Consider the following 21,174-nt stretch of genomic DNA (forward strand, 5'->3'; position numbering starts at 1 on the left):
TACCCATTTTACAGATGAGGAAATGGAATCAGAGAGTGATTAACTCTGTAGCCCAAGGTCACAGAACTAGTAAGTGAAGAAGCTTAAATTAAAAAAAAAAAATTTTTTTTTTTGATATTTATTTACTTTGGGTGGGGGGGCGGTGAGCAGGGGAGGGGCAGAAAGAGAGGGAGATATAGAATCCGAAGCGGGCTCCAGGCTCTGAGCTGTCAGCACAGGGCCCGACCGAGGGCTCGAACTCACGAACCGTGAGATCATGACCTGAGCTGAAGTTGGACGCTCAACTGACTGAGCCACCCAGGTGCCTTGAAGAAGCTTAGATGTTAACCCGCCCGCCTCACTACTACCCTAGAATGTCATTTTCCTCTAAGGAGCTATTTCCCAGTGAGGGAGAATAGTAATAAGACAATTAGAATTCAGTTGCACTGATGTGACATAGCGGTAAGGCAGGCTGTTAGGAGAGATCTGACCAGCCCAGAAAGGGATGTAGGAGAGAGAAAGACCGACAGAGGGTAGTTCTGAAGAAACAATACCTTATCAGCATGTCTGATAATGGAAAGAGACAGTTGAGGAAAGAGTGGAAGAATCAAGAAGTCAGTAAGTGGGAGACTTTGTGCGCAGGTTCAAAGCCCGAGACTGTACTAGATACAGGGAGTGTGTGGGGGCTTAGTATGTCTGTGTGACAGCAGATGGTGGTGGCGGTGCATGGAGGTGAGGCAGATCGTACAGGGCCTTGAGTGGGTGGAAAACAAAAATTGAGTGAGGAACATTCTGGAAGCAAGGAGGATAAGAGGATGTGGAGTGGGGGCAAGACCGAGGAAGGAAGACCGTGTCGTTTGGTAAAATTGTCTCCATGCTCAAAGGTCTCTAACAGACAAATGTGGCTGTTGTGCAGCTGATAATGGTCAAGGAAATGTGTCTGATGAGAGAAGAAGGCAGGGCGATTTAGACAGGCCCCCATCTCTGCAGTGCGTCTGAGGGGCAGCTGTGCCCAGCACAGCTGTGGTGGCCATGTCTGAGATGTATTTTCAGCCATGAACAGAGTACTGTTCTGCCCAGCTGCAGCACAGGAAGGAAGGCTCATGAGGCTCTACTCCTATTAATTCTTTGGCCATTCATTACTACTGTGACCTTAAAGGTCCTACTGGGCATTCAAGTGGGACGGCATGTGTAACTCTGTTGGAATATTCCATTGTAATTCAGTGTTTAAGGACCAAGAAAACTTTTACCCAACTTCTGGCAACTAGTAAATAAGCTTACATAAAACTCTTAGAGCAAGGCTTCCCCATTCCTGACTGGGAAGACCCCATTCATATTTTCTTTTTCTAACTCTTCTCTACTTTCTCTAATTATCTTCCCTAATATTGTACTTGTTTCAAACGTTAGCGTGTAACAGGCTAACACAGTCACTGAACGTGTAGCATCTAGATTATCTCAGACAGCAGGCTGGATGGGTCAGAAGAGTGCTGTATTTTATTTGTCCTGTCATGATGGAGTGTTGGCTTTAACACTTGAATCTTCGCACGGGCAGGGAAATCTCCACAGAGGAGACGATGAGAAACACGTAGGACAGGGAAGCCATCCCTGCAAATGGTCCAGAGTCAGGTTTGGAAGGCACATCCGTAGGAAGTAGAACTTCTGTTAGAAAATGGCGTCGAGAAATACTAAGCAGTGAAGATGAGGAAGGAGGTTAAGGGCAGCTTGAATCAAAGCGAGGGCACGGGGAGCGATAGTCTGATTCAGCCGGTGTTTACTCTGAGAGTGATGTGCTGAAAGGAACAAAGAATGAAGGCAGAAAGACCAAGGAGAGGGCCAGAGGCTAGGTGTGAGGAAAAAGTTCACAAGGGAGGATGAAAACCATGCCTCGTGAATGAAAGCATCGTGTGGGGTACATTACAAAAGAGTAATCTATAGAATTATATGACCAGTCGCTCGTGTTTCCATGCGTAGTAAAGTCAGAAGAATTCATTTGTCCTAGCCTGGTAAATGAGAGAAATAATGGTTCCATGGGCATAAAGGTCAACTATTGGGACACCCAACTGGGGGAAGAAGTACAGGATGGGGCTGGACCCCCCCTTACCAGATGTAGTCAGTCATTTTTGTTTAGTGCTTTGGAACTGGGAAAATGATATTCTTAAGACATATTAGTAAGCCTGAATGATCGAATGAACAAAGAAGATTTTTTTTTTTTTTCCCACTAACTGAAGGGTGTGGCTCATTTGTCTCATGACTGCCCGAGTCAGGGATTGCTTTCTTAGGAATTTAGGGAGCTCTCAAGTCAGGAGAACTAGAGAAGTCTGTGACAATGTTTCACCCAGTGTTTGATTTTGAGATGGAAAGCTTAGATTTATCAGGGTTTATCCACCTTGGGTGTTCTTGGAAACTAGCATAAGATATTCCATGATAACAAAGAGAAGGTCTAGTAAGTTCTTGAGTGTTAGAGGTATTACAGTATAATGTCTTTGAATTAAGTCCTCAGTATGAACAGGAGTATTGAATCAATTAAATGAGCAAAATACACCTTTTTACTTGTTCTAAAGTGCCTACTGTAGAGGGCGGTGAGAGGGCTCTTGAGCTGACTTTCTGAATTCAGATCCCAGTTCTGCCACTTGTGTGGAAGGTACGTGATCTGGGGCCAATTATTTAACTTTTATGACTCAGTCCTCATTTATAGAATGGGAGTAATAATTATTCCTGCTTCATAACATTTTTTTTGTAAGAATTAAAGGAATTAGTACATGAAAAGAGCTCAGACCAGTAGACAGATGCATTACTAGCTTAAAAACATGGACTGTTATGAATATTATTTTTGAAAAACTGCCTTGACTTTCTTTTTCTGTGTCTTAAATTAAAAAAAAAATGTAAACAGTGAATGTCCCCTTCCTTTTTGAAAACATTAAAATGCTCTCCGCTAACATTGTGAGTTGCTCAGGGGAAGACGCAAGAGTTAACTGACTTTGCTGTTGGGAGAGCAAATCTGACAGTGTGTTTGTGACAGTGTCGGATACACGTCTTCATTTTTTTTTTTTCTTTTTTTTTCAACGTGTTTTTTTTTTTTTTTTTTATTTTTTTTTTTGGACAGAGAGAGACAGAGCATGAACGGGGGAGGGGCAGAGAGAGAGGGAGACACAGAATCGGAAACAGGCTCCAGGCTCTGAGCCATCAGCCCCGAGCCCGACGCGGGGCTCGAACTCACGGACCGCGAGATCGTGACCTGGCTGAAGTCGGACGCTTAACCGACTGCGCCACCCAGGCGCCCCATACACGTCTTCATTTTTAACACCCAGTGCTGATACACATGACACACGACTCGTTTGTACACACACAGACAACTATTGAGATTTTGATAAGGATTGCATTAATTGGGAAATAATTGACATCTTGATAAACTTTTAAGTTTTCTAATGTACTCTTCTGTCTATTCAGGCCATCTTGAATTTCTTCCAGTATTATTTTAGAGTTGTATGTATAGAAGTGTGACGCATTTTTGTGAGCTATATTCCTAAGTCCTTGATTTGTTTCATGGTATTTTAAATGGTATCTTTTTTGTTTTCAGATTGCATTTTTACTTATTTGTTCCTGGGATATAGAAGTGAAATGTATTTCCCCCACACTGACTTTGTATTTCTAAATTTTGGTAAACCTAGTTATCTTAATTTTTACCTGAAGATTATTATCCTTAATTTTCTATTGCAGAAACATAGTTTTTAGGAATAATTGTTTATTCCTTATTTTCCAATCCTTCGACATTTTTCTGTGTTTTCTTACTTTATGGTAGAACAGAATTGGCATGGCTGAACACAATTCTCCTATGTGATATCAGAGAAATATTTCAACATTTCATTCTAAGGATGATGTTTGCTACAGGGTTTTGTAAAGATGTTGTATCAAATTGGGGAAGTTCCTTTTATTCTTAATTTACTAGGAGTTTTTATCGTGAATGTGAGTTGAGTTTTATCAAACTTTTCTTCTGCATTCACTAAGATGATGTTTGTTTTGTTTTTTTTTTTTCCTCCTTTATTTTTGTTAATATGGTCTATTATTGTGATTGGCTTTCAAATGTTAAGCCAGTGTTCCACTGTATGGAATAAACCCAACTTCATCATGCTATATAATCTCTCCTTTTGTATTTTGCTGTATTTTATTTACTATTACTTTGCATAGGATTATTGCAGCTGTCATCATTAACGAGATTTGATCTCTAATTTTCTGTTCTTGAAAATTCCTTATGGAGAGAAGATTATTCTAGACTCCTACAAAGCGTTCTCTCTATCATCATCTGGAAGAGTTTGCATACGCCTGGTGTCATTGCTTCCTTTAAGATTTGCTAGAATTTGCTGGGGAAGCATCTGGGCCTGGAGTTTTCTTTTAGGACAGGTTTTCACTGAATATTCGATTTTGGTAAAATAGACGTGTTTGGCCATTCTGTTTCTCCTCACGTCTGTTTTTATAAGTGGTCATTTTCTGGGTTTTCCCCATTTTGTTTAAATTTTCTACTTTTTGGAATAAATTTGTTAATCAAGTCCTCTTATTGGACAAAATCCTATCTTGAATGTCAGTAGGATCTGTAGCTTTGTCCACTGTTTTATGCTTGATATTAATTGCGTTTAACCTTCTTTCTTGGTGGGGGGATTTATCAATTAAGTTAGTCTTTAGAAAGAGCTATCACTGGCCTTTGTTAATCCTACCTGTTAGCCTGCTTTCTTTTTCATTAATTAGTAGTACCCTTATTTTTATTCCTTTCTTCCTTTTATTTTCCTTGGGATGGATTCAGTATTTTTTTTTCTCTTTTCCCGTCTTTCTAATCTTCCTAACATTTAAAGAGCATTTAAAGTTCTACAATTGTCTATACGCACAACTTTAGCTCCAGGCCAGACATTTTGGTGTTGATATTTTCATTATCATTCAGATTTAATAAAAACTTTTTTTTTCTCCCTGTTTTTATTTCTTCTTTGGCCAAGAAGCATATTGCTTAATTTCCAAGTATTTGAAGATTTCCTGGTTATCTTTTTGTTCCTGGTTTCTAGCTTAATTGCTTTATGGTCAGAAAATATTCATTAAGAAAATGGCCTACTTTTGTAAATTTTCCATGTGTTCTTGAAAAGGTTATCTAGGATATTGTTCTGGATATATATTCATTGATTAAATTTGTTGATTGCATTCAATATATATATATTTTAATGTTTTTATTTATTTTTGAGACAGAGAGAGACGGAGCATGAGCAAGGGAGGGGCAGAGAGAAAGGGAGACACAGAATGTGAAGCAAGCAGGCTCCAAGCTCTGAGCTGTCAGCACAGAGCCCGACGCGGGGCTCGAACTCACAGAGTGTGAGATCATGACCTGAGACGAAGTCAGGACGCTTCAGCTTCACCGACTGAGTCACCCAGGCGCCCCACATTCAATCTTTTATATTCTGATTTTCATTTTCAGTTGGGCTTCTTGTATCAATTACTTAGAGATGTATGTCAAAACTTTCCACTGTGGATTTGTCTATTTCTCCTTGTAGCTTGGTCAGTTTTTGCTTTCTGTGTTCCAAAGCTATGTTAATTGGGTTGTACGTATTAAAATTGCTATAGTTTCCTGGTGAATTAGATCATTGATCAGTTGGAAGTGATGTATTTATCTCTAAACAATAAATGAAATTTTGCCTTAGTATCTTATATTAATATGGCCACACCACCTCCCACTTATTGGTTTCTTCATAATATATCCTTTCCTATTATTTTCTGTTTATATTTTAGGTATCTTTCTTGTTTCTGACCATCGCTAGCTTTTCATTATAGCTTGTAGTCCCTTCAAATTTTTTTTTTTTAGTCCCTTCAAATTTAATGTGGTTACTGATATGTTTAGATTCAAATCTGTGGTTTTTAGGGGCGCCTGGGTGACTCAGTTGGTTAAGCATCCAACTTCGGTTCAGGTCATGATCTTACCGTTCGTGGGTTGAGCCCTGCGTGGGGCTCTGTTCTAACAGGTCAGAGCCTGGAGCCTGCTTCGGATTCTGTGGCTCCCTCTCTCTCTCTCTCTCTCTCTCTCTCTCTGCCCCTCCCCCGCTCGTGTTCTGTCCCTCTGTGTCTTAAAAAATAAAATAAAACCTTAAAAAAATAAACAATGGCAAGATGAACGTAGCACAGCTGTGCCAGAGCATGCGAGAAAATGACATCTTTGTGGTTTGTCTACAGCACGTTTAACTGGACGGTCCCATTCCTTTCCTTCCTGGCCTGCCTGATCCTGGCAGTGGCCACCGTCACTTTGTATTTTATTCCACTCCGGTACATCGTTTTAATCTGGGGTAAGTTGGGCATGGTCCTTCTCCTAGCAGTCGATTTCAGGTAAGAATCAGCTACTCATTTGTAAAGTGGGACTATAAACTTTAAGTGTGCTCTTGTTGGCAATTAAACATGAGATTAAGGAAGGCGTTTGGGGAACAAAAAACTTCCAGGACCTCCCTGAAAAGGCCAATTGCGTGAACAGTCAGCACAGATATGTACAGGCCTCCTGCATAATTGCAATCCAATAAAAATGTGATGGTGCATGTGATTTCCCTTTGGGCTTTCGCAGTCATAAATACTCTTGAATAATATATTGCCGTGGCCCGGTTAACTTTGAGGAAACAGTTATTCAAACAGTGAGCAACCACCTGCATCTCGCCCTTTACATTATGTAAAAGTAGATCTGGCCGCTGCCGGGCTGCTTCTGACACTTCCTCTCTCCTGGAGGAAAAATAACCTAAACCCCATACTTAAATCCAGAAGCAGTAGAGAGGAAGGTGGGTAGCTACTCCCTAACCAGTACCTGATGGAAGAGGAAGCTATTATTTAGCAGGGTAAACAGGGTGCCTGTATAAAGTTGAGCTGCTCTACAAAAGCAGAAACAAATTCACAAACTCGAAATAAATGTCACGACTTGATTTACTACACAAGCTAGCAGCTGGACAAAATACAAGCAGCTTTGTGAATATTTGTGTCTGTTGCTGGGTGGGCTCTGCGTTGATAGAAGGAGGGTGCATTACAGTCGGTTAATTGTTGGAGAAGCAATCAACCCTTTTCCGTAAGAGTCTGCCCGTCGTAGTGTTACTTGGCTCCTATGACTACTGCTGAGTTCTCAATCACAGCCACCCCCTTCCAGGGATCCTCAGATGTTAAGATGTTCCGAGAACTTACAAACACAAGTGACTGCATTGAGATGCATTCATCTTTAAGCAAAAGCCGAGACGCTGCAAATGTCAGATAAAAAGCTACAACCTTGCTAAAACCATTAAATGTAGACCTTTTCAAAGAGAACCCACAGGAGAAGAGTCCTGCCGACGAGGAAAGCCAAGTGTAGACGTTCTGAACTAGGAAAAGCCTTTGAAAAAATAGAATAACTCATAAAACTTCAGAGGTGGAATGATTTTAAGGGAGCCTAATCCACTGGTTCTCTGTTTCGTCGAGGAAGTGAAAATCCCGTGTGAAGAAGGATCTCTCTTTTATCGCCAAGCCTGAGAAAAGAAAAAGATATTCTCATTTCCCTCTTTAGGGGTCGGTTTTGAGCCTTGATGACCTTCACTCTTGGGGAAAGTCTTCTAGGCATACTTAGTTTTTGTTTATTTGTTTCTGTGTTTTGCAACAGTGCTAGCACATGGGTCTATGGACCCTTCAAAAGAGAGCGTGGAGCTCTTCAGATCCATTGATCAAGAAGGAACATTTTGTGAAAGTATTTCCCAGCATACCTTCTGTACTAAATGTTATCTATTTAGACCGAACAGTCTCACTCTTTCTTAATTGTTTTCCATTAAGAATGAGTTTCCGAATCCACTCAACTGGCCGCCTTTAAAACGCAGATCTTAAAACTATTGTCTGCCCCTAACCAAAACATGATTCAAAATCACGAGGATTATTTGGCCAATATTCTGTTCATTTTTAAGCTAGTGTGAGTTGAATGCATGGTCAGCTTATCAAAGCCCGTTTCTCATGATTTCCTAATCATTCTAGTGCACGCTTGATTTGCTTTTCTGCATCTTGCCCCCCACAAAGAAGACTATGCTATCTCTCCTCCTGTGATCGTCAGTTTTTGAATTCCAGTCCCTCTTTCTGTTTATCCAGAATTGCTTTGACGTCTGATCTCATCCTCCAAGATCTTGGCAACTCTCCAACACCAAAGTTTGGCATCTAATTAATAAGATATTGCTGTTGTTTTAATTTAGCTTATGGGTGAAATTATTGAATAGAGTGGACTTTATTATGTTCTCCCGAACTGACAGTAACCCTGTGAGCTTCGTCTTTTGCGTCTGGTCCTTTAGTTTTGCATTCTAGATGGGGGCTTATAGTTTATTGATGAGTTCACCATATATGATGTAGTCAAAAGCTTTGACAGTCAACACATGATCTGTTGGCTCATTGAATAAAATCTGCCATGCCATCACGGGATATACGGTACAATTCTATTTTCTTTTCCAAGACAAATTAGTTATTAGGTAACATGGACCCAGGACATTCCTTTAGACATCTCCTATATGACTGTATCCTTGGTAGAGACTTTCTTTTTTTTTTTTTTTTTTATTATTATTTTTTTTTATTTTATTTTTGTTTGGTAGAGACTTTCTCATGTGGAAGATCACTTCATATGTCTTAAATTTCTAGTGTTCCTTTTCACTTTATTAAAGATCAGATTATTTATTATTCTGAGTTATTTATTCATTTCCAGTGAGTCCTAAAAGTGGTAAGATCCTGAGTTTTGGTTTTTTTGTTTTTGTCTTTTTTTGGTCCAATATTTTTAACCCTTTGGAACAAAGCTATTTACCTGTATGTTCTCTATTTCCATATTCTACACACCAAATGATGTTTTTGTAGAACTCATGATGAAGTACGAGAATTACTTAACATACACCTCAGAAAGCAGCCTAATTTCATAATGGCCATAAGCAGTGTTCCTTGACTCACCAACTCCATTGTAAGGTTTTGAAGGGTAGGACACTTTTCTTTCCTCTTTAGCCTATAGCTCCTGGTGGAGCTACATAAAGGTAGTAGATCTTTAACAAGTACTTGACAGATATTTAACGAGTGGAGGAGTCCTGCAAGTTTCATAGCTGTGGTCTACATGAATGGCATTTCTTTTGAGCCCACCACCCACCTCTGTAGTGTGGGAGTGTAGATTTGGAAAATTATGTGAGAAGCGGTTTGAGAGGGATAGATGAAATTGTCTTAAGGAAACCAGATGTACTGAAGTTTGATCACTTATTTGATGTATTTCTAGGAGGCAAGGCCTTTCTTAGGGTTAGATCCCAAGCGGGTTTTCTGTCCCCTTGGAAAGGTGTTTCATATGCCTTCCATTCTATTTACATCATAGATACTGGAGCTCTGCTCTCAGGTACTTCTGTTGTTCCAAGGTGGAAATGAACTCCCCAAGCTAGATTTTGAGCTTCTGGAAAGAAGGACCCATGACTTATTCAACATTATATCTCCATTTGTCATACCACAATGTCTTTTCGGTGGCAAGCACTTAGCGTTGGATACATGTGCAAGCAAGGACCCTCAGCCCCATCTCACCCACTCCTATTGATGTATCGAGGTCAGGGTACATCCCAAGTCACTCATAAAAGTACCTGAAAAATAGTGTTATAATTCTCTTTCAGGTACTTATTCACCTGTGGCCATATGTGCAAAGCAGTCATCCAATTTTTCCAGCTTTCTTCAAGAGACTTTTTTATTTTATTTTATTTTATTTTATTTATTTATTTATTTATTTGTTTGTTTATTTATTTATTTTTGCTGGGGATCTCATTACACTCTAATGATCTGTTCAGTTTGTGATCCGGGACCATTAAATGATAGTGTCTTTGCCAAATGTTATCCCTCAGTATTTGGATTCCCACGGTTTTCATGTGCTACAAAATTAACATTCACAGCAGAGGTGCCCTTTGCCTCTGTGTATTCAGGTGAAAAAATCGAAAGGCGTGTCTATCATGCTACCGAAAAAGGTACAGCTTCCAAATTTGGCTGTGTGCGATCACATGCCTAACAGTGTAACGATTCTTCTCCTATCCGCGCCCTTTGGTTTGGGACTTGTTGACATCTGGAGTGATGATGGTAGCCCCCTTCATTGTTACAGAATTTCAGAGTGCAGAACCTTCTAGCTTACGTTGTGCAACGTAATTCTGCCATCAACCTACGACACTATATATATAATAGGGCAGGTCTTTTTTTGCTCAGATTTTAACGTAAGCAGTCTGAGGCACAGAAAGGTTAAGTGGTTTGCCTGAAACCACACAGCTACCACACGGGGATGCCAGAGCTGGGGCCAAGATATGGCTGTTCCATAACGCTTGTTCCTTGCTTCATCGTCCCTTAATGATGACCCAGGAGTACCTGATCCCCTGTTGACACTTGGGCTCATGCAGTAAGTAATGACGCCATTTGATGGCTTGACAAAATGAGGTGGGCTTTTGCAGCACGCCATCTGAGCGCCTTGTAATTTTTATCCTAAGTTGTTCAAACAGACAGTCTCAGTGCATTATGGGGCTCCTTCTGCCCTTGGTGCATTTGAGCTACTGTGCAGGTTTATAATCTTCTCAGTGACTAAGAATGCAGTGTTTTGATCGGCTGCGATATTATCCCTGCCTTGCTGCTCATTGTAAAGGCTCCAGATGCGCACACTATATATAATTAACAATAGAAGATATATCTTTTCTCAATACGTCTTTGTCTCCCTTCGTCATTTCGCCTTGTCTGTTTTCTCTTGCCAAAAAAGCCCATGCTACAATTAAGTGTCTTTAGAATAACACAGCGAGAGTATTTCAGTTTAAAGGAACTCGGGGCAATTTCAGCTAGAAACACGAAGCTTGCCGTGGGGGGAGAGGGAAGAAAGGCCTAGTGCAGCTTGGACTTGAGAGAAAAAGGGTCGTCCGCAAGAAGCCTTCCCCAGCCCTACGGCCAAGCCACCAGTTACTCATGAACAGTGGCTGGCTCCCATTTGCAAAGCAGATGTAAATCTGACCCTCTAAGGAAATGACGGGAGGTTGCATTGTGTCAGCTATCATGTCACTCAGGAAGCTCAGTCGTTAGAGGAAAGCAAAATACTATCTAATGAAGAAAAACATCAAAGCTTTTGTGTGTCGGGGCCGGCTTTGGGGTAAAAGGGCTCATCGAAGGTGAGAATTCTTTCAGCATCATTGGGATGGCCAGGTAATAAACAAACACCGATCTTTGCTAATAAACAAGCACTGATCTTTGCTAATAAACAAACACTCCGTGGCAAGGCTTCTGAAGCCCACCACCCGGTCTCTGGGCTTTTGAAAACTCAGCATGGAAAACAGTTGACCTTTGGTGAAAAGACAGTGGCTGATGCGCTCTTAGCAGCAGCTCCGAGGAGCAGAGTAGGAAACAGAGGTGGCTGACAGGTACATCCCCTCTGGAAAGAAAACCGCAGGCGGAACGTCCCCCCGGACATGCCCACGCACCCAAGGTGCACCCTTCAAAGACACCTTCCACGTTGAACCTCCTCTAATTACTACGGTCCCCGTCCTGAATTAGCAGGGACTCACTCCATGGACGAGACAAACCCACGCACCGCCTTGCGGTCCGTAAATTCAGTTAGCAACCTGAGCAGGCTAATTTCCAGTGATAGCTTTTCACGGTTTCCTGTAGTATCAAAGTTACAGTCAACATGTCAGGTTCTGTTCTGCCGGGAGAGGAGAGAAACCGGTGCAAATGAGTTGGGGTAGGGGAGAGAGATTTCTGCAGTTTCTTTTTAACAACAAAAAAGGCAACGCCCGCCCCTCCACCTCCCACTGCTACGTGTGGTCCAGAGCCCCCAAGCAGAGACTTGTTTGGGCTAATAAAGGCCTTTTCCCATCTGGGACATTGGTTTTCTTAGCAGAGGAGGCTGTTAATCAGCGTAGTCCAAAAAAGCCGATGAGCTACTCTGTTTTCATGTGTGTTTCTGCCGCCCTGCTGCTGGGATTGTAATGGGATTTTCACAGTCCAAGAAGGCAGAGCTCCTGTCCGACAGAACCCCCACCCCCACCCCCAGCCCACCCTGCCTTCGTTCAAGACCAGGCATTTGTGAATGATTTCACATGACAGCAACGTGTGCATGACATGAGGTCTAGTAATTGTTTTACACTAATTTTGACTTGTGAATGCCCCTCCCCCCCAGTCAGGAGAGTTTTTAAAGAGACAGACAGACAGATGGATACGCAGACAGACAAAGAGATCTCCTGGTGTTTCTATTTTTCAGGCATAAATAAATTTACTAAGAAGCTTCGAAATCCCTATGCCATCGACAATAATGAGCTGTTAGACTTCCTCTCCAGGGTACCGTCTGATGTTCAAAAGGTACGTAATGAACGGCCGCCACCAGCAGGGACCCCAACCCTGAAGTCTGGCCAGCCCCAGAGTCAGAGGGGCGCAGGGCTGTGCTTGGGTAATTGAGATAACGAATCAGAAAATCCTTAAAGCGGCCTGGCTTGCAGGGAGGTGGCAAGGAAACCTTTGTCCCGAGCCTGAGACGATTACGGAAAATTACCCGGAAAAAGAGCTACTTAAGAATGATCTGGAACCCCTACTGTGTGGGTATAGTGTGATGGTGTTCGTCCGTTTTATGATCGCTTGCCTCCCCCAGGAGGATGAGATGAGCTCAGTGAATGGGAGATCCCAAGCTGGGGGGATTCTTATTTTCCCCCTCTGCCGCGTGGCAGGCATTTTAGGGGAAGTAGTGGACAGGAGGATTATTATTATTTGTTTTAATTCTTCCTTGCCCTTATCACCTCCTAGGCTTCCCTTCTATCTTTTCCCCTCTGAAGACTGAGGGATGCTGAGGGCAAAGCCCCCACTCACTCTCACACATAAAGGCAGAGATAGCGTGACATAATTGGAGATCGATCGGAAGTATTATTCACAGGTACTTGGTCCAGCGGCATCTGGTTTCTGTGGATGCGTTGAGATTAAACGAGGCGACAATACCAGAAAGTCTCATAGAATAGCTGATCTAGGCCCCTGCAGATCAGGCTGCCATAAATCCAGAGGAAGGAGGGTAGGCAATGATTTCTCTAAAGCAGCATCGAGATCACAGAATAGGTAGATGGGGAGACCGTGGTAGGATGTACCAACGCGATGATCAAAGCCACAGCCCTTTATTGTCTGAGAGCATCCCAATCAAGTATGGATTTTCGTCTCTGGGCCAAGGTCGCATCGCTGGTTCCCAGGTCACTTTGTGCGGATTACAGTGACTTGGAGGTGAAAAGCCCTAGAATTTCTTTCCCCTTCATTCTGAGTTCTAGAGATTAAAACAGACTCCATGATGCTATTTCTCTTTCACCTCCATTTTATAATATAATTAGCTAATATTAATATGAAGTTACTCGTTAACATTTGCATTACATGATCATAAAACAGTAACCCGGCCCTGTTTGTTTGGCATTGAAGATTGGAGGGTATGTCACCCCTGCTCCCCTGGGGGACCCTCACAAAACACTCTAAGGAAAGGGTGCTTTTTTCATGTATCTGCTCTCAGCAAAGTGTAGCTCAACGTATGTGATGGGACACGATGTCCTTGGGGAGTTTGGCACAAATGCTAAAAAACAGTGAGCACATGTGGTCTGTAATACAATACTTCAAATAAAGCCATTCTGCCGTCAGCCAATCAAAACCCACACACCAAAGCAATGCGATCGCAATGTGCAGTCAACTTCAGTCGCAACATGAGGTTGTCCCTGCCTCCTTGAAGAAAGGAAATCACCATCGAGCACGCCCCACCGCAAGGATTGTCTCCACACGGTCGACACGGCAGCCCCTCAGAGCGGCCATCCAGTTGGGAGGTGACGTGATTACAGAGGGACACAGCAAAAGAGCGTTCGAGGAAGATCTACAATATGCTAGTGAGATCCTCCCATGTGTCACCAAGAGTGCTTTCTAATAACGCAATAGACAGTTTGCCGCTGGGGACACCCTGAGCACTCATGTTTATCACAGATGGTTTAGCCATTACATCGCGAAGGAAATTCATTTTTAAGAGAAATGTATTTAACTTTGTGGCCAGTATCCATTTCAACATTTTGGGGGGGGGGGGTGGGGCAGTCTCTCTGGCCAAATAAATGTATATAATTTGCAGAGACATTTTTTTTTCCTCCAAGATTGTAGATAGTTTGAAATGACTCTTTCTTAGTAAGTCGCTGCATCGTGTACTAAGGGAAACACTCGCAAGAGGCAGTTACTAAGCGTACTTGTGGCTGAAAACAGGCACGCGCAAAACTGGAATTATCTGGCCGCGCCGAGAGCAGGTAGAAACCCAGGCATCTCATTAGCAAAATCTGCTTTTAATATTTTGGTTTCAAGAAATGATGCATGACTTCTCAAATCCTTCCTGCAATTAATCCCTTCATGTTCCTGTGTTTAGAAAATGATTCATTACCTTTGAACCTTCCTTCCTTTGCCTCGGCTTGTCCTTGGGGAGCCATTAACACGCACTGTGGCGAGCTAGGGTTACCTAACCGCCGGCGTCCCGTCTGTTTGTTTTCACAGGTGCAGTACGCTGAACTGAGACCCTGCAGCAGCCACAGCCCCCTTCGGAAGAAGCGCAGTGGCGTCTAGGACACGCGCCAACTCTGGCCACCGGCACCCGAATCCCTGTGGGGTCGATGAGACCCGTGATGTCTCTGTTCCACCGGTGGTCCCCACGGTGTCTTTCCAAAACACGTGGCTGTGTGGAGCCCTCCCCCTCTTCTCCCCGCTTCTCCACGGGCACCGATTGCACACGTGTGCGCACGTCCACGCACACGGGTGTGCCGGTTGTGTAGCAGGTTGGCCCCTCGCAAGGAAACAAGCCAGAGACCGTGAAGGACTGATGTCCCTTCTCCCGTAGAAGGTAACGTAAGGCTGTCAGGGGTCTCAACAGCCTCCTTGAAAACAGCCGGGAGTCCACCTGGATTCAAGAGGGACTTTGAACTTGTTATGGTGCCTCCACCAGATTCTCCTGAAGATCCGGTCATGTCCACTCCCGTCTGCACACTGCTTTCAGATTGTTGTTCATGTGAGGCAGTCGGTTTCTCCGAGTTAGCAAATCCTTGGTAGCTATCGTCTCCCTACATAGTGTATATCATGCATAGATTTTTAAATAATGACCCAGATCAGCTCAAGTCTTTGGGAGTCTTTCGGCCGGGATTACTGAAGACCCGTATGGAAAATTGTGGTCAACACCTCGGCGCTGGATGCCAGCCTCTTTCACCGTCCATTGCTGGCGATGGAAGGCCCCGGAAAGTCCAAAGGGACCACTCGTCCAAAAAGCGAAGGTTTCAGGGAGAGTATTTGGTTGCCTTAAAAACGCCATTTCTTCTGACTTGACTTCGCTTTATTTCCAAAATAAAATGTCAATATTATAGGTGCAGGACGTGGGGGATGAATGAATGAATTCTGAAAGTATTTAGAAAGAAAGATAAAGGCTGGGGAGCAAGGGACTAACGAATGAAGGTGGACCGCTCACCTGATTGTCGTAATCCCTTCATTCGCCCGCATTTGGGGGCAGAAAGTAAAAATAAGGCAGCAGTCCAAAATGATCTTTCGTTCCTGAGCAAAATAATCTGCATGTAATACATCTATATCTCAGAACCGTGTTCCTAGAAAAGCATCATCCCCAAATCCTGCATAGTATCTGATGCCTACAGCCCCCATTTCATAGTACCCCCCAGGTAAAAACCCCGATTTTGTGCATATATAAAATGTATGCCAATATCTTTATGTTCAAATGATATTTAAGTTGTAAAGACCGTATTTAGTTGACACATACTTTATGCAGTTTTATATATATATATATATATAATATATATATATGTATTGTAAAGAAAAGTCGAGGTAAAAAAAAACAGATTTAATAGTGAGTTTTGCTATTTTTTTTCCTCTCTGGGTTGTAATTTAATAATCTTCAAACAAAATGTTTATGAAAAATGCCAAAGATTCTAAACCTTATCATCCCGTGTCTGTTTTTCTTCATATTATATCTTCCTGGGTTTCTTTCTGGCTGAGCCAGATTTCTGCATGATTTGATTTGCTTCAAGTTAATGAAGCTGGTTGGAAAAGAGCCTTGCAGAAATTATAAAAGCTCCAGTAAATCTCTTAGTTGTACATACAATAGATATCCAAGAACCTCTTTTGTGAAACCAGTTACTCAATCTTCTGTGTAAACAATGCCTCATTGTCTCACTCCCGACTATCATGTAGTTTATCATAGTCTGTCATTTTGTAACGACCTAAGTCAGACATTTTTAAACAGACACGTGAGATCTGATCAGTCATTCGAATGAAAACTTTCAGCAAGCAAAATAACCCCTGATTTATTTTTAAAAGTAGCACTGATACTTTATTGTTGTTCTTTGGCTATGCAATTTCAAAATGAAAAAATTTGTCCAACAAGGAGCCATCATTAGCGACTCTTCCTCCCTCTGTCACCCAACAGGAATTCGGAGCGTTAAGTTTAGGATGCAGACAGCAGCTGGGATTCGGGACCGAATCAACCTTTAATAAACTGTCAATGGAAAACAAGTGTTAATTGATTAAGGAGGCTTTGAAGGTTAAAAATGTTAGTTGTAAGGGGAATGTGAAGACTTGTACAAGTAATCAAACTCAGATGAAAGATTCCAGAATGCTTTATATAAAATTTATGGATTGTGGATTCACAGTACGATCATTAAAGATAATTTAGTAGGAATGTTGAAGTTTAGCCAAGCTCTCCTGGTTCTCTTCTCAGACCTCACGCTCCTGTTTCCAGCCCTGCCTGGGTGTCTTAAAGGCGTCTATCCCTCGGTGGGTCAGAAACTCCATTATTGCTCCCTTGATGTGTTCAGGACTCCTAATGTCATAGTCTCCCTCTGGTTTCCTTATTTCCCTTACTGGCACTGGCATCTTCTGGGCTGGGAGACTCTGGGCATCCCATTTGTTGTTACTTATTTCCCACACTTCCCAACCCACAAATTTGTAGATCCAGTGTTGACTGTCGTGTTATCTTGTCCATTTCTGATCACCACCCCCTAAGCCAAGGCCTCCATAACCTCTCACGAGTCACGGCGATTACATTATGCCAGATTAAACCTCATTCCGACTGTTCTTTTCACCAGGAATACTTTCAGGTTTCTGAAATTCTACCTTCCTTTATGTTTTTTTAAATGCTTGTTGGGGCGCCTGGGTGGCTCAGTCGGTTAAGCGGCCGACTTCGGCTCAGGTCATGATCTCATGGTCCGTGAGCTCGAGCCCCGCGTCGGGCTCTGTGCTGACAGCTCAGAGCCTGGAGCCTGTTTTGGATTCTGTGTCTCCCTCTCTCTGACCCTCCCCCATTCATGCTCTGTCTCTCTCTGTCTCAAAAATAAATAAACATAAAAAAAAATAAATAAATGCTTGTTTATTTTGAAAGAGAGAGAGCATGAGCGGGGAAGAAGGGGGGGGTGCGGGGCGGGTAGAGAATCCCAAGCAGGCTTTATGCTGAGTGAGGAGCCCGACACAAGGCCTGATGTCACAACTGTGAGATTGTGACCTGAATCGTTATCAAGAGTCACCAACTGAGACACCCAGGTGCCTGAATTCTACCCTTCTTTAAAAGTTTCAAAAGTTTCCTGCCCCAAATAGACTTTCTCTAACATCCTTGTCTGAATTACATTCCACCCTTCTCTCTTGTTCCCTCACATCTTCTATATCTTTCTGGCATTTGCCGTATTCTGCTATAGCTCGTAGTTACCAGAAGCTTTTGACCCCAGCTGTCCTCTACTGATGGAGCACCCTGTCTGGCACCTGATAGACACTCAGGAAATACATGATTAATTGATTGAGTCATAGTCGACTTTTCTTCTCTGCCCTTTTCATGTATACAGAGGGCTGATCTGGGTAGATTAGCATGGTCGATCAGAGGAAGTAATTTCTTGCATTTAGTGCATAGCTTATATTGTGTGATACTATTTATAAGCTCTGGCATGCCCACTATAAACATTTAAATGATGTCTTATATTGGTGAAGTCATTGTTACCTATATATCACAGGAAAATATATTTGTGCATGGTAAAAAAAAAACAAAAAACAAAAACAAAAACAAAAAAACCCTAAAACTTTCTGATTCTTTTTCTTGTCATTTATCACTTGATGAACATATACTGAATACTGATGACCTACCTGAACAAAACAGACTACATTCCCTTGGTAAAAGCAGACGTGAAACAGATACCTTTCAAAAGGGGCATGATGTTTGTAGATTCAAGTTTGAAAAAGAATATTCTGACTGCAGTGGGTAGACTAGCAATTATGAATGTTCACGGAAGAGCCAACTTGAAGTCTTGATAAATTGATGGGCCTTCAAATAGTAGCAATGGGAAAAAATACAAGTGAAATTCTGAAATTGTGAGATGGGTAGGAGAAAAAAAGAGCAGAGCTTATCAGTTGCTTGACTATGGGGTGAGGGAAAGAGTAGAACAAAGATGGCACTCAGTCTAGTCATTGTTGGGTCTGGGAAGGTGGTATGTGCTAAGAGAGAATTATAGGAGCAGCCATGAAAGGAACAGCATGAACCTGGTTTTAGAAGATGTTGAATTTGAGGTAGCTGATGAGGCTTCAAAAGGGGATCTCAAAGAGGTGCCAATATATATGCCTAAGGGACAACATTCATAGAAATGATTGAAGTCCCATGCTTTGAGAAATTGACTCAATACTCAAAAAAGTCCTATAAAGATGAGTCCCCCTAGCCTAAATAGAAATATTAAACAAAAGAAAAAGCAGTAAGCATACACTGTCATAGAATTCAACTGGTGGAGTGTATTCCAAGAAAACAGGTGTTTTTTAGTCTATAGTGCTAACTACCACTGAGATCACATCAGTTGAGGACAGAAGAATGACTTTTAGTTAACAGCATGGCAACTTGTGGTGATGAGTCATTTCAGTCGAATGGTAAAAAAAAGGAAACCAGATTTGGGTTGAGAAATGAGTAGCCCTAGGAAAATGGAGGCAGCCTGGCGGTAACCCTTGAAAAATTCCACTAGAAGGAGAGCAGGGAGAGAGCACAGCGACTCATAATGAAAGAAGGGGCATGGAATTGTTAAGGAAAAAAAATTAGATGTCATGAACTCAGTGTATACCTATTGACAACAAAAAACTCTTCATTAGTCCAAGATGGGATCATCTGTATCATTTAAATTTTTTTTTTCAACGTTTTATTTATTTTTGGGAGAGAGACAGAGCATGAACGGGGGAGGGGCAGAGAGAGAGGGAGACACAGAATCGGAAACAGGCTCCGAGCCATCAGCCCAGAGCCTGACGCGGGGCTCGAACCCACGGACCGCGAGATCGTGACCTGGCTGAAGTCGGACGCTTAACCGACTGCGCCACCCAGGCGCCCCGATCTGTATCATTTAAAACTACCCTTGTCAAAACCCACCTCTCTTTTGTGTAGTATTAGTCTAACTTTTATGGTAGTAAAATGGTTAGGAAATCAAAATAGAGTGTCCTCTGAAAATGTTACGAGTACCAATGGATAATTGGATCAATGTTGACAGGTTCCATTTAAAGAATGGCATAAAGCACATTGCTTCTTTATGGAGGTCTCTTTGTATAAAGCCTGCTCTTCCGGCATTTTAATGTGGTGATTTACACGGGGAGAATGGATAGTTAGCATTTTATACCATTTATTCATTGCCAGGTACTTCCTATATGCTTTAGATGTAATAAATCATGTAATTAACAACAAAAACAGTGTTATGAAATTCCTTTAAATACTTATGGAAAGAATAATCTCATGCAAACTCTCCCAGAAAATAGTAAAAAAAATAAAAAAATAAAAAAGTAACACTTTTCTACATATTTTATGAAGCCAATATAATCCTCACTCCAATATCCAGCAAGGTGACACAAGGATAGAAAATGACTGACCAGAATCCCTTATGAATATAAATACAAAATTATGAAAGATGTGTAAGCTTCTACATTGAAAACATGATTGAGAGAAAGAAGATAAATACATGTAGGGCTTCGCGCATTAGAAGATTCAGTATATTAAGATGTCAAGAGATTAAATGTAAGCCCAATAAAAATCATAACTTTTGCAGAAATTAATCAGCTGATTCTATAATTACATGGAAATGCAACAATCCAAGAATAGTCAAAGCAATCTTGCAGATGATTAACACTGGCAGCTTACAAAATGTATTATAAAGTTATTGTAACTAGACAATGTGCTATAGGCACAGGTGTAGACAAATAGATTAAAGAAGTAGAAAAGATCAGGACACCCACACATATTTGGTTAACCTCTCACCCAAGTTATGTCAAAGGTAACGTATTTTCGGTGTGGGAACAGCCTGCAGTGTAGGGAAAAAACCTTTTTGAAAAATGACACTGGGTCACTTTAGTATCCACATGGATAAAATAAATATTGACTCCTGCTTTATTCTCACGAAAATCAATCCTGCATGAATTGCAAATCCTAAAAGCAGAAGGCAAAATAGATTTCAGACATAGAGATATGAAAACGTTTTCATGTCTATGTGAAAAGCAAAGATGTCTTAAATGGAAAACAAAAGGCTAATCATAATGAGAAAATACTGATACATTGGAGATCATTAAAATTAACTTTTTCCTCTAGAAGTATGGTTAAGAGAGTAAAAGGATTAAGCCACAGAGTGAAAGGCAATCCATAATCTCTATATATAATCTGGCAAAGAATTCTATCCAGAATACAAACAGATTTTCCACAGTGACAAGGCTGAAAACACAATACAAAAATGGGCAAAAGACTTGAACAGTCACTTCACCAAAGAGCCTATGCAAATGGCCACTAAACATATAAAAAGGTGCTCGACATCAGTAGTCATCAGGCAAATGCAAATTGGAACCTCTGGAAAATGATATTACACATAACCAAAATGGCTAACATGAAAAGTCAAGTGTTTTTAAGGATATGGAAAAACAAATTCCTATATACTGCTGGTGAGTGAGAACATAAATTGGTAAAAGCAATTTGGAAAAGAAGTATCTATTAATGTTAACCATATGCATGCCCTATGACCCTTCCCCCAGTGTCACTCTTAAGTATATAACCAACAGAGGTGTGCATGCATTGGATAAAAGATGGGCCCGAGACTATTTACAGCAGCACTCCTTGCATAATTCCAAAAACAGAAACAGTATATATTCATCAATACCTGGGACAATCAATTGCTTGTGACTCTACAATGA

The 21,174-nt window shown here is 41.6% G+C and overlaps 1 protein-coding gene across 6 annotated transcripts in view; it reads left to right on the plus strand.

Moving 5' to 3' along the window:
- The window catches only part of MCTP2 (multiple C2 and transmembrane domain containing 2), a 244,812-nt gene extending 228,133 nt beyond the window's left edge, over positions 1-16,679 (plus strand). For all 6 annotated transcript variants that reach the window (XM_040493757.1, XM_040493756.1, XM_040493758.1 and 3 more), the window contains 3 exons: positions 6,181-6,290; positions 12,215-12,312; positions 14,497-16,679. In XM_040493757.1, coding sequence (XP_040349691.1) covers positions 6,181-6,290; positions 12,215-12,312; positions 14,497-14,565 — 277 coding nt within the window. In that variant the 3' untranslated portion in view covers positions 14,566-16,679. The remainder of the gene's footprint in view (positions 1-6,180; positions 6,291-12,214; positions 12,313-14,496) is intronic.
- The last annotated feature ends 4,495 nt before the right edge of the window (positions 16,680-21,174 follow it).

Source organism: Herpailurus yagouaroundi, unplaced genomic scaffold (genome assembly GCF_014898765.1).
Source record: "Herpailurus yagouaroundi ecotype Mexico unplaced genomic scaffold, PumYag 185, whole genome shotgun sequence".
Classification (NCBI taxonomy): Eukaryota; Metazoa; Chordata; class Mammalia; order Carnivora; family Felidae; genus Herpailurus; species Herpailurus yagouaroundi.